The sequence below is a fragment of the Salarias fasciatus genome, chromosome 18 (genome assembly GCF_902148845.1).
Source record: "Salarias fasciatus chromosome 18, fSalaFa1.1, whole genome shotgun sequence".
Classification (NCBI taxonomy): Eukaryota; Metazoa; Chordata; class Actinopteri; order Blenniiformes; family Blenniidae; genus Salarias; species Salarias fasciatus.
This window is the reverse complement of record NC_043762.1, coordinates 4,313,719-4,327,534: the sequence shown is the minus strand read 5'-3', so window position 1 is coordinate 4,327,534 and position 13,816 is coordinate 4,313,719. Positions and strand designations below refer to the sequence as shown.

Sequence of the window (13,816 nt, the reverse complement as noted above, 5' to 3'; positions counted from 1 at the left end):
AAAGAAAATCAAAAATATGCACGATTTTGTTTTACTGTTTCAGAATTGAGATTTCTTTCTGAACCAAGTACATCTTCTTTTCATGCAAACATATCGTGCCGCTGATTTCACCGTCGCCTCTTCTCTCCTGAGCAAATAACTCCAGCAACATGAAAAGCAGCCCCATTGATTTAATGAATGCTTGCACTAAGCAGACACGCTCAGCGCTGGCTGTCTCTGTTCCCACCTTCTCTTCAGCTCTCTCTCCACACACCAGCGCCCACGTGACATACTGTGGCATTGCAACCCATATTTGTGATATTTGAAGAAAACTCAAGGACAACTCTGAGCCACCAGATGCTTTGCTTCTCAGTTCTTGACGGTAGGAGGAGTCCCTCGGGTTTTGAAACACCTCCGGAGATGTCCGCTTCTCCTCCGAGCCACCACACACCTACCGTCGCTCCTGGGAGCGAGGGATGAGGAGAGAGAGACGGGGAGGGGAGGAGGCGCACAGAGAAGGGAAAACAAATCAAGTGCCATAAGCTCCTTGAAATTAGCTGGCTGGGGTGTGAGGAGCGGCGAAGTGGAGATTAAAGAGATGTGCAACAAAAGACAGGGGGCAGAGAGGGACGGCGGCTGCAAACAAGAAGTAGTCTTTGACAGTTTGCTCTCAGCGTGCGACTCTCTCCACGCAGCCACGGGGCTGCTTTTCTTTCCTCTTTTCTTCCTTTCCTTCATACAAAACTGAGAGAAAGCGGCACAACTGACGGGAGGCATTGAAGAGCGCGTGGCGCCATGGAAGTTAACTCCAGAAAGCATCGATTCAGGAAGGGTCGGAGCGCTACCTTCAGCATCGACGGCTTCAACATCACCATAGGTGAGAATCAAAGCTGAGCGAGGAAAGGTTTTGTGTGTGTGTGTGTGTGTGTGTGTGTGTGTGTGTGTGTGTGTGTGTGTGTGTGTGAACAGAAGCGGAGTGCCGAGGCGTTTGGCAGCTGACACAGCAGCAACATCGTTAAAGACATCACGTTTCAGCTCGTCTGAACAACTCCACACATTAGCCGCCGAGCTGAAGTTGCTCCTGTGACCACACCATGGAAACAAGGAGGCTTCAGACTAAAAGCCGTGTGCAGCTGACGTCACCGGCAATTCATCCGATTGTCTTGACAACCACAGTGTTGATGAACTTATGTGCCACTCCGTGCTTTCTCTTTTCTGCACCTGTAAAAAAAAAAACTCTCACAGCAGTGAGTGTTGGAGAGGAGAGACGCAGATGTGGGAACTTCGGGTTCCTCCAGATCTGGAAACAGAGCACGTGAATTGACTGAGCTGCTTGATTTTGCAGTCGAGTTGACCTGTTGTCACGACAGAGACAGCAGTTACCAGAAAAATAAACCTGCTGTGCAGAAGCGTGGACAGAAGTTAGCCTTGAACTTTTGCTCTGAATCACATTATTTTGTTGAGAAAGAAAGCAGACTGAAATTCTCAGGACTTGTAATGGTTGTTAGACAGAGTCAGAGCTGAAAGAGAGCTGCAGCTCAGCAGGACAAGTGGCTGAATTGAAAGTAAACATCTGCTGAGCACCACAGGTTACGCACCAGCCTGTCTTCAGTGGTGAATAATCCTTCCATCAGCTTGGATCATGTGCAAATGTAAGAACCTCCACGGGGCACAGTGCTGAAGATTAAGGCCACTCAGTCTGACACATGAAACCCGCTGCTTGTGTTTTCTTAGTTTAGATGCACTCCATAATTACGTAAGTTTCCTTTTGAATTCTCCAGACCAGCTGCACGAAGATGCTGGCGGTGATCGGTCATGTAACTGTGACTGTAACACAGCCGTGGTGCTCTCCCTCATGGCTCCACAAAACCCGGAGGCGCTGGATCCTCCAGTCATTCAGCAGTTCTGACTTTGGACCGGTGTCTTGACGTTAACATCAAACACAGCTGGAGGTCAGCGGGGGGGGGGGGGGGGGGGGGTCTCAGGACACTTTGACATCTACTCCAACAGAAACTGCTCCCACACAAGTACTATTAGCCCGTTCAGTATCAGCAGTGACGGTGGATCATGCAAGTTAAAGTCATCCACTCTGACTCAACATCCAGCGGCAGGTCCTTGGACCTGACTTCAAAAACACTTCTCACTTCCGACCTCAGAGTATCTGATGAATAAAGGAAGTCCGTAAAGAAAAACTGCTCTCACAGTGAAAAAACTCATTTCAAATGTTTTTTCTCGAAGGTTTTGAGGGAACCCTCCCGGGTGGAAACCCTGGGGGGTTGATGTTAGTCTGTCCACTTTGAGAGGAAGAGGAGCAGGTGTGTGAAGAAACCAGACCTGTCTGGAAGCCATGGCTTCCCATACATTATGCTGCTACATATAACCTAAAATAGATTTTTTTTCCTGTAATTCTTCGACCATGTCACCTCTGAGGGATGCACGTTTTCAGAATGGTTCAAATGTCAAATGTGTCTAAAAAACGTCCTGTCTGGGAACCAGCAGCAGCCGCCTGTTTGGCCGGCTGGGCTGTTGTGACGTTGACACTCTTGTGTTGTGTGACATTTTGACTTTTACTCTTGTGAATATTTTATTTATAATCTCTGATTTCACTGATACAAAACAAAACACACATATACCCCCCCCCCCCACACACACACACACACACACCACACACACACATACACACACCACACACACACACACATACACACACACACAAGACAATATGAACATAAAACATACAATTCAGATACATAAAATTTCAAAGTGTCCTCTATTGAAAGTGTTTCGCTGCTGCGGAGCTACAAGTCTGTGTTTAGTCGTCAGCTCAGATTATTGATTATTGAATTAAATGTGGATTGTTGTGATCAGGACCTGATTGGTGAAGAGATCCAGGTGACATTTCTACCTGTCTTCAGGTACTAACCTGGTTTATTCTGCACTTATTTCTGATCATTCAACAGATTTAGTAACTCAGACCAACATATTTTCTGATAGATTTCTTGAAATATATTGAATACAAATAATTGCTGATTTCAGCAGACTGTAAGAAACCAGAAAATATCAAATATTGAATGTCATATATGGGAAGATATTGCTTGATATATTTCCTAATACTTTTCCAATATACTGCAGTATTTCTGTTTAATAAGGGCAACATTCCACATTTTTTTAAATAAAGAGGAGGAGAATGTCAGACAGCTCTGTTAATACAACTAGCTGATATGTAAACACAGGAAACACTTTAGATCAGGAAACTTCTCGAACACGACAGCGGCAGGTTGAGTCCTGACACCGTGGTTCTCTGGAGAACAGGGAGACCCTGAAGAGTCCTGACCAACACTGAGCTGAACCAGAGGAACCGTCACGGAGATGAAGGAATCAGAGGTGAACTCCAACAGACCAGTAGAGTCCTGGTGAGTCGTGTGTGACGTCTGGAAATGCAGCTTCATTAGCCCGTGGCTAACTCTGGCGTATTTACACTACTGTGAAAAGAAGTGCTGATTAATATGCGTTGTCCCTGATAAATACAAATAAATAAGTTAAATTCAACCCCTAGAATTTTTTTTTAATAGATTTAAATATTTGAAATGCATGAATTAAATAGGTTACTTTACTAGCAATGCATGCTGGGGATGTCTTCGAAGTCAGTGACCTTCGTTTGATGGATTGTTTGCACATCACTGACGGTGAGACGTCCCAAAGCGCCGGCTCTACTGGACGTCGGTCTGGTGAACAAACAAGCCCTGCATGTAAGTTTGAATGGAACTCACTGGGATGATAAGAGCCATGAAATCTGTACAGATTGCGAGTCTGAGCTCTCTCTCTCCGTGCTTCTGATTTCACAGCCTTCCTTACCTGTTAAAAACCTGCCTCAGCCACATGTGCCCGTATATCACTGCTGCACCAGCATGCCAGTTGTCATGGAAACGCACCGGTGTCACAATCAGTATCTGGCTGAGCCTCAGCTGGAGTGTGTGCTGTGTTTCACTGTTTCCTGGTTTGAGAGTGACTCCAGGGCAGATCGCTCTGCCTGGGACCCACAGCGAGACTCAGCTGTTTTACTCAGGTGTTTATGATCTTCTTTTCATTTACTGTTAGCTGACCTCTGTACTGATTACTTCTCATTAAACGGTACACCTGTTGGTTGTGTTGTGAATGTCAGCCAGCATTCAGACTCATTACTGCAGAAAATTACAGCCGTGATGATGTTCAACGTGGCCTCGACTGTCATACACTCACACCGCCATGACATGTTGTTTCGCTGGAATCACAATTACAGTTTCTACATGTGTTTATTGATTTCTCTGCATTTTCACTATTGTAACGTCATTCAGCCACAACAAAAATTCTGTACATCAGTTTGAAAATACATGGACTGAGATTATGAACATGACCAAAGAGGCTTCTGGGTAATTCATGTCCAAATCAACAACTGAAAAATGACGAGATGTCAAAAAAAAAAGACCCAGCAACAGATGATCAGCTGACTTTAACAACATAAAGTGTGTCTGAGGCTTCAGCGTTCTCATTTTTACATCAAAACTAGAGTTTACAGAGACATCCGGCATTTCTGAATTTTTCTTTATCAGTTTTAATCCGTCATAGTCAAATGAAACTCCAGCAGTTCATCTTATTGATGGAGGTAAAACAGCAGCTAACATGGAAAAGGTTGCCGCTGAGTTTTCCCTCCACACACTTTGGAAAAACAGCAAGGAATGAGCAAACAAGAGTCAGGGAGAGCTACTGCATGTGACACATTCTCAGTTAGAATATGGAAATATTGTGTAATTTACCTAAACCAATAGCTAAGAAAAACATTTTATCCAAAAGACCAGACTCCTCTTGTGCTTCTGACTAACTGACTTCCAAACATCCCTGTTTTATTGACATGTGATTTATTTAAATCAGTCAGTTTGATTTGCACATTGGAGAGTTTCCACCTCTCACTCGACTCTTTCTTCACATGACCTCCAGACGAGCTTCGATCTTCGCTGAGGCGCCAAACAGACAGTTTGATCTCACGTCATCCAGATCAGTGGAGTGGTCTCATAAGAGAGAAAGCAGACTTTCTTCCTGTGGGGAAATTTCCTCTTTGCAATTTAACCATCATCCTGGCCGTAGTTTGTCATGAGATCATAGAATATGCACTGATATTGTGCAGGCCAGAGGAAGGTACACGTTCCTCCAGCACTCAAATCAGGATTTGTGGGAATATCTTGGTGACTGTTTACGGTTTATTTTAAAATCATATTTAAGTGTGAGTTTTTTCCCTTTTGATGAAATATGTTTTCAGAGCTGTGTGTTTTTTCCTTTGTGGTCACTGCATTTCCTGCACAGTCTGCAGGTGAGAGCAGTCACATCTGAGGCCAGTAAGCCTGATTGGAGCCGAGGATGAAGTGGGTGTGATTTCTGCAGTCTGGTGAGAGAGTGGACTGAGGAGCGCGTGGCCTTTTTGTTAGATTAACCCAACTTTTAGTCTCTGCAGAGGACAGTTTGACAGTTTTGGTTTTTTTTTGGGAAGTTTGATGGACTGATCATTTTTGCCTTGCCTTTTATTTGTTTTGATGTGCCCAAATGTTTTTCTTATTTTGAGAATCTGGGACTCATTTATTTATTTTTTTCCACTCACACTGCCGACAAACTGATTGTCCTCTAAAGGACACAACATTATGGAGGACATCAATTAAATATGTATTAAGTTTAATTTCCACTGCCTTGACCGGGCTGTTATTCACTACTTCAGCGGTCTCAGCCTCCTGTTTGTCTCATTTACTTCATATCTTATTTAAAACCTTCTTGTTTATCCTGTTGCCGCTGGAACGGCTTGGTTACATGCATGTTTACTATCCTGACTTCAGATTTTTCTTATTGCATCCCTTCTCCCTTGGTGGATGTTGTCTGTATACGCAAACAGATAAAATATGTTTCCTCGGAAAGTGTGGTTTCCACACCAGCGCAGTCTAACTTCATGTCATTAGACCAAGGAAGAAGAAGCTTAACCCCGCGGTGCTTTGTAAAGACTGTGTTTGTGGGTCTACCTGGTGGAGGCGGCTCCTCAGCTCCTGCGCTGGTAGCCGCTGGAGGCCTGAGCTCCACTTATACTGACACTGATGGTTTCTAATTAACTGTCTGTGCAACATTCATCAATACGGCTTCATAATGACTGAAAGTCTGAGAGCGCAGTAGCTGTGCAGGAGGTTTGATATGAGGCCGTATGAAGCGGGACAGGTTTGCTGATAATGTCAGGACCGCGTGTTCTCCTGCTTTATTCAGTCTGACCTTCTCTCTCTGGACTCTTTTCAGTTTTTCACACAGCTTTTCCCTCCGAGCTTCACAGCAGACAGCCACACACTTCACAAATCAGCATGTGAAAGGAGAGAGTCTGAAACAAGGCCTCGCTCATGGCAGGATTTAAATAAAGCTGCCGTGAATCTCTGCTCCATCACGACCTCGGTCTTCCTGCTCGCACCGCTTTCATTTGGCTGACAGCAGAAAGCCGCTGTAAACGGGACACACACGTGTGTGTGTTTCCATGGTGAGCCTGTGACGGTATTTTTCAGTGTTTTTTACTTGATGACATACATGTTGAGAGATTTTTGTTCTGTTTTCGTCTTTTCACTGCACTACGCTGCTCACTCTGGTTGGACGCTTGTTAAATCAACAGATCACAGATTGGGCCAACAGTTTTTATTGCAGATAAAAACAGTGTTTTCATGAAGCAATTACCCTGGTAAACCGACCTTTCTGCCACAGTGTAAATGGACTGATATTACATAATGCTGGAGTCCATTAAATGAATGCAGCTGCGATCTGTCCTCCACCAGCGGTTGCTACAGTAATGATCCTCGGTTTTGGTTTCCCAGCACACACAGAGAGACAGTAGGCTCAGCCTGATTAAGGCTTTCACTGTGAGCTTTCAGTGCTTTGTCTGCAGAGCGCTCATTAAAACATCTGCTTTGAGGGAAAGAGCTCAGTTTATCTGTTTGTCTGTAGCAGATATTTGACTGCGCACGCAGGCTGCAGGAGTCTGAGTGGGAACCGGCACCTGTAGCCTCCTGCCCACAACAGCGGTTACATAACCTGTGCAGCGGCCGGTCAGCTCTTCACACGTCTCATCACATCCTGTCACCTGCAGCTCGGCGGAGCTTCTCCCTCACTGGCACCTGCAGCAGAGCCCGTTCTCAGTAATCCACAGCACCTGATTCATGATCGCTTGTGTGTGTGTGAACACAGATAGACTTGTTAATGCTGAGGTACGAGTGGAAGCTCATCTAACTGGATCCAACAAACACTCACTATTGATTTGGTGCATTTGCCTTCATACAGTAGATTACTCGGGATGCTGTGAGCCGCTCCCATCTCAGTGTGTGTGAATTGCTCTGACTGAGTCTGTTATTAACGTGATGTGATTCAAACGCTCCTCCTGACCTTTGTTGGTGAACTTTGTCTGCCGTTTGTACCTTTGTAGGTCTTGTGAAATTTTCTTGACCTCTTCTGTTGTTCCTCTTTATTGATTCTGTGACCAGTGGTCTTCCATTATGAGCAGTTTTTTAATCTGCTCCAACTCTCCGGTACGTTCTGGTCACTTCCTCCACCTCCACCTCCACCTCTAGGGCCCCCGGCTGCGCTTGTGGGGCCTCAGAGCTCCATCCAATAACTGCGTGGAGAACTCAAACAAACATTACATTACAAACCTTTTCCACATCATTTGTTGTAAACAGGATGAAGCTGACAGAGCTGCATCCTGCTGTTTGCACACATTGTCACTCACAGTGTTTCTTACTGGATCACCTGCAAATCGCATGCAAATGAGCGGGATTAACATGAAATCTTGATAAAAGAAATGAATAAGACAGTGCTGAACGGGAACCCCTGTAGCCTCTGGACTTGTGCCTGTGACCACAGAAGAGGGATCATAACGTTTCATGGTGCCTTTAGTCACTGTTCATCACTGCAACGTTCATTTGAGTGAAAACAAGGCAGGAAACCTTTCATCCAAGGATGATTTTACTGGGGTTGAGCACGGTGGAGCAGTGATAATTGCTCCTGCCTCACATCAGCGCGACGGTTCAAATACCAGCTGAGCTTTTCTGGGCAGAATTTGTGTTTCCTCCTACAGTCTAAAAAAATACATGGGATGTCTGTTGCATTCAGCATATTTCAGTAAAACCATTTAATGACATTTTGATGAAAATACAGTCCGACTAAAAACTCAGTGAAAGAAACAGGAGACAAGAGGTTAAAGGAAAATGTCCCTTCAATTCTGAGCCGGTGGGTTAGTTTCATCCCTCCCTGACGATGGAGAAAACATCTGATTAAAACCTAGACGTGAGATGAATTCCTTGGAGGAGCTTGAGGTGAAGTCCACTCACCATCATGTGCACAGGTCAACCTGACAGATGCTTTGGTTCATCTGTGGGATTAAAAGCTGGAATGTGTCCACAGCAGGACTCAAAGCTGTAACGCCTCACGGGGTTTCAGGTGGAAGTGGTTCACAGGGAGCGCTGGACGGTGTCTGGAAGTCGGGGTCATCATGGGGACTCCTGTAGCGTCCAGTCAGTCTTCACAGTGCTTGCGCTTTGCTTTCTGTCATCATTTCCTGGTGATTCGAGTTGATCTTCTAGTGTATCAGGATGAACCGTTGGAGCTGGAGTTGTGCTTTTGAAGCTTCGGTGTTCTACCGTTGCTGCTAATGTGTTTTGGAAACTGCCTGTTCTGTTGCCTCCTGTCTTTACTCTCAATTGTTTTATCTGCAGGAACTATGAGGAGTTTCAAAGCATTGCTTTTTGCTGAGTTGTTGGTGCAAGATTGAAAGAAGAGGCAAAAGTGAATGTATTGAAGTGATCTGGAGTCGGTAGATCTGAGCAAAGTGTGTCTTTCATGTCAGATCCTGCAGGTCCAGGTGAGCACAGCTGGATGAGGAGCGGAACTTCAAACATGCAGATGTTCAGGATTCACCAGGTTGAGGGTCAAAGGTCATCACACCCCTGCTTCTTCCACATCATGAGATCTTCCTCATGACAGCTGCTGCCAGTTAGAGGATATAAGAAGCACACGTTTTAATCTGCTGCTGATTTTTATTTATCACTTTGTACTTTATTTACCTTCATTATATAACAGTCTGCTTTATTACGGCTGTTTTAATCACTAAATGTATTTATTACAATTATGATGTATTCATTACCGCGTGGCATTGAAGACTGAATTCTCTAATCTAATGTCACGTAAATGATGGAGGGTAAAGGCGTTCACATCACCAAGATTCTTTCAGTCCTGGTGGGAAAAGCGCTGTGATAATAATGATAATAATGAAAGGTCCTGTGATAATAATGACAGCTCCTGTCACTGAGCTGAAAGAATCCTGCTCAACCAAGAGATTGCTGCTCTGCAGTCACATAGTCATTTAATACAGATAATTCCTAAACTGGTCAGTGCTTTCCCTTTTATTAGGAACAAAAATCCTGTCAGAGGTTAAAAAAAAAAAAAACAGTAACCATCAACATCATCTTACAGTCTCTGTGAGCTGGTTTTATTAATGGGTAAAATCTAATCTGGGCTTTGTTGGCCGGCAGTGAGGACTGAGAGCAGATTTGATGATAAAGTGCAGGACTTTGCTTGGACTCTCTTTGTTCATAATCCATCCGTCCATCCATCCATCTTCTGCCGCTTATCCGGGACTGGGTCGTCGTCCCAGACTTCCCTGTCCCCAGACACTTCCTTCAGCTCTTCTGGGAGGATTCCAAGGCGTTCCCAGGCCAGCCGAGAGACATCGTCACACCACCATGTCCTGGGTCTTCCCCGGGGTCTCCTCCCAGTGGGACACGCCTGGAACATCTCCCCAGGGAGGTGTCCAGGAGGCATCCTTAACAAATGCCCAAGCCACCTCAGCTGCCTCCTCTCGATGTGGAAGAGTAGCGGCTCTACTCTGAGCTCCTCCCTGGTGACTGAGCTCCAGGGAGCGCCCAACTTCCCTACGGAGGAAGCTCATTTCATCTGCTTGTATTCGGGATCTTGTCCTTTTGGTCATGACCCAAACCTCATGACCATAGGTGAGAGTAGGGGTGTAGATTGACCGTTAAATTGAGAGCTTCGCCTTTCAGCTCAGCTCCTTCTTCACCGCAAAGGACTGATAAAACAACTTCATCCATTCCCCCACTCATGAACAAAACCCCAAGATACTTGAACTCCTCCTTGGGGCAAGGCCTCTCCACAGACTGGGAGAGGACAGGCCACCTTCTTCTGGTGGAAGACCATGGCCTTGGATTTGGAAGTGTTGATCCTTATCCCCATCGTTTCACACTCGGCTGCAAACTGCCTCAGTGCCCAGGTCTTGGTTTGATGAAGCCAACAGGACAACATCATCTGCAAAGAGCAAAGAGGAAATCCTGTGACTACCTAACCTGACCCCCTCCGGCCCCTGGCTGTGCCTAGAAATTCTGCTCATGAAAATAAGGAACAGAAGCGTAGAACTGCCACCTTGACGTGGTGGGGGAGTTTGAGTGCCTGCATAATCCCAGGATCTATGTTGTCGGGGGCTTTATGCCCCTGGTAGGGTCTCCCATGGCAAACCGGTTCTGGGTGAGGGGCCGGACTGAGAGCAGTTCTAAAGCACTTATGAGACAAAGAAAAACAAAGGTCGTTACGTTGGGGCCCCACGCTGGAGCTTGCAAGCGAGTGCCTGGGCCTTTGCCCATGGGGCCCGGCTGGAGAGGCCATTGAAGAGGTAAATGGACTAAATGGACACCTGGCAGTCAGAGGCAGTGCCTGTAGAGTGGCAGACCGGGGTGGTAGTTCCCCTTTTTAAAAAGGTGGACTGGAGGATATGCTCCAACTATAGGGGGATCACACTCCTCAGCCTCCCTGGGAAAGTCTACTCCAGGGTACTGGAGAGGAACATTCGACTGATAGTCGAACCTCGGATTCAGGAGGAACAATGCGGTTTTCGTCCTGGTCGTGGAACACTGGACCAGCTCTTTACCCTCCATAGGGTGCTTGAGGGGTCATGGGAGTTCGCCCAACCAGTCCACATGTGTTTTGTGGATTTGGAGAAGGCGTTCGACTGTGTCCCTCATGGTATCTTGTGGGGATGCTTTCGAAGTACGGGGTCCGGGGCTCCTTGTTAAGGGCCGTCCGGTCTCTGTATAACTCAAGCAGGACTTTGGTGCGCATTGCCGGCAGTAAGTCGGACTTGTTCCCGGTGCATGTCGGACTCCTGCAGGGCTGTCCTTTGTCACCGCTTTGCTTAAATGACTTTAAATCCAACCCTGTCATCTTTTATCCAGGCTGAATGTTCATTATGAGACTGCAGGAGAGAGACACCAATAACAAGTAATGTGAAATATCACTGAGGGGACAGTGACACAGGAAAGAAGCTCAGAGCAGTGTAGGTCCTCCAGCAGTCTAGACCTACAGCAGCTTCTCTAGAAAATGTTCCAGTGTCCTGAAGCAGCTCTAACTGGAAGCTTTATTCAATAGAAAACCTTAAAGTAGAGACTGTGTCAGTCTCCAGAACTGAACCTGGGAGCTGGTTCCACGTGACAGGAGCGATAATACCCGTTCATGTCACCTCAGACCAGATCAGGAAGTGATTTGACAACTGAGGGCTTAGAGGAAAAACTGTTTATTCATCAATGTCTAGAAGTGACGACAAGATCAAGTGTGATTGAAATGAGTGGATTTATTCACCTTCTGCCAAAAGATACTCCTGCCTGATAATCACCTAAATACAATGTTAGTCACTCACTCTCAGCATCCACATGGTCAGACTGAGAAGTCAGAGAACAGCTCAGGGAGGCTTTTAGCTGATTATTCATTGGACAAATCTGTGATATGTTTAAATGTCTTTTACCTTGTTCTGTACAGCACTTTGTGATTCAATCTGAGAAAAACTCTTTGTAAATAAACTGCTCTTACTGACTTACAGAGCTGAAAGTAGAAAAAACTGTAACATAAGTTGTATAAAACCATGTATTCCAACCAAGATATTTAATGGTATAAGCTGTATGTTGAAAGTCATCATGCATAGAGAAGAGTGATAATGAGGTGTTTGTGAGTGTTTAGCTGAGCTCCTCAGTCAAACTTTATTCAGAGACAGTGAACTTTGACCTTGAGGCCTGGTGGACACGCTGCCTGTGAAACCTGCTTTTACCATCATGATCATTGTTTAGTCTTATTATTGTGGATATGTTCGATTTTCTTTTGACACTGTAAACAGAATCAGAAGAGCTTCCTCTTTAAAATGTCAGATTTGTTGGATTTCAGGCCGTGAAGGTACACAGACCCCTACCTCAGGTCTGTATGGAGAGGTCAAAGGCTGCAGAACCCCTGCTGAGCGTCTCTCAGTGCATTAGCATGGAAAACCAGGCAGCGCGTCTTTAAACAGACAAGCAGAGAATCACAACTGACCCCAGAACAAGGAAAGTTTCATGTTTACCCTCTAGTGTGCGTTCTAACTTTGAATGAATGTTCAAATAATGTTTTGATTTACCGAAGACGTGCAAAGAGATTTAGTGAGGAGGTCCATCCCTGACCTCCGTTTGAACCCAAAAGGTCTTCAGGTGTGGAACAAGCTTTGTTCAGAGCTGTTGTTCTGCTGCCTCTCGCGTCTTCTTTGTTGGTTTAACATCTGTGTTCCTCTTCTTATTGCTTTTTGAAAAGATTGTTGAGTTCACTTTTAATCTTGATGTCGTCCACCTGGAGTACGACTTCTTCTTCTTGCATCCTCTGCTCAGCACTGATTCTCTGAAGAAGGAAACAAGAGAAATTGGTCTGATCCAATGAAGCTCTTCTCTTTCATGGAGATTTGATGAATCTGCTGAGAAACATATTTATTCATTCTTCCAGAGAGCTGTGAAGGTGTGGAGTGTGCAGGTCTAACCAGGTAGCAGCTGTGACACATGCACATGCACATGCACACACACACACACCTCTTCCTCTGTAATTGTCACTCTTGTGTGCCCAAGCTGGAAGGTTAATTACCATAATTGCCCCTCGGTGTCTGTGTGATGTGATTGTACGGCTGCTGGCAGGTGACCTTTGACCTGCGCTCTCAGTGTGAATTGTTTCAGGTGCCGAGCAGCATCATTTGCTCCTCTGGAGGTCCTCACTGATGTGGCGTTTGAAACCTTGTGGTCTTGTTGAACATGAGCGTTGAGTCATTAAACAGGATTTCATTTCAAAGCAACAGAGATAAAAGCTGGCTGCTTCTCAGGAGCTGTTCTTCCTACAGCTGTTTTCTCTCCCTGTCTTGGTAAAAATACCAGACGTGCTTGTTTCTCTGATGGATTTCTTCAATCTTTTTGCTGCAGTGGCGAATGAAGATGGAGACGGCTCCTCCAGACCTCAGGCCAGTTTCTCACGTGAGTTTAACAGCAGCTAATCCCGACTTCAGTCATTTCACATCATTTCACCTCCACATAGCAAAGCCTGAAAGGCTCATTTCACCCGAGTGCAGCACTCATTTCCTCCCCTTCACTAAACTGGAGATTTTAAAAGTGCAAATTAAAGTGATGCAGAGTGATTAAAATGTGCTGCACTTGAATTTTTCTGAGAAAAGTCTCCTTTTCCTTTTCTTGTCACAAAATGTATATTAGCCAGAATATATCTCAGTAAAGAAAAGTTCCTGCTTTGAAAGTGAAATAAAAAAACTCAAAAGGTAGTATTCTGTCTTCTGACTGAAACATTTACGTTGTTTAGCTGGAATATGAGTCAGCCCTTTATTTTTAGTTTCCTTTGATGATCCAGCAGATCCTCAATGTGACTTCAAAATAAAAGCACTTTGTGACTGCTGAAGACGTGAAACTCTCAGAAGACTGAAAGATGTCTGGATGATTTGTAG

General features: G+C 45.2%; 1 protein-coding gene across 1 annotated transcript in view; it reads left to right on the top strand.

Moving 5' to 3' along the window:
* The first annotated feature begins 433 nt into the window (after window positions 1-433).
* The window catches only part of pde1cb (phosphodiesterase 1C, calmodulin-dependent b), a 74,752-nt gene continuing 61,369 nt past the window's right edge, over window positions 434-13,816 (top strand). Inside the window, exons 1-2 of the mRNA XM_030114979.1 lie at window positions 434-856; window positions 13,287-13,337. Of these exons, the coding sequence (XP_029970839.1) occupies window positions 775-856; window positions 13,287-13,337 (133 nt within the window). The 5' untranslated portion in view covers window positions 434-774. The remainder of the gene's footprint in view (window positions 857-13,286; window positions 13,338-13,816) is intronic.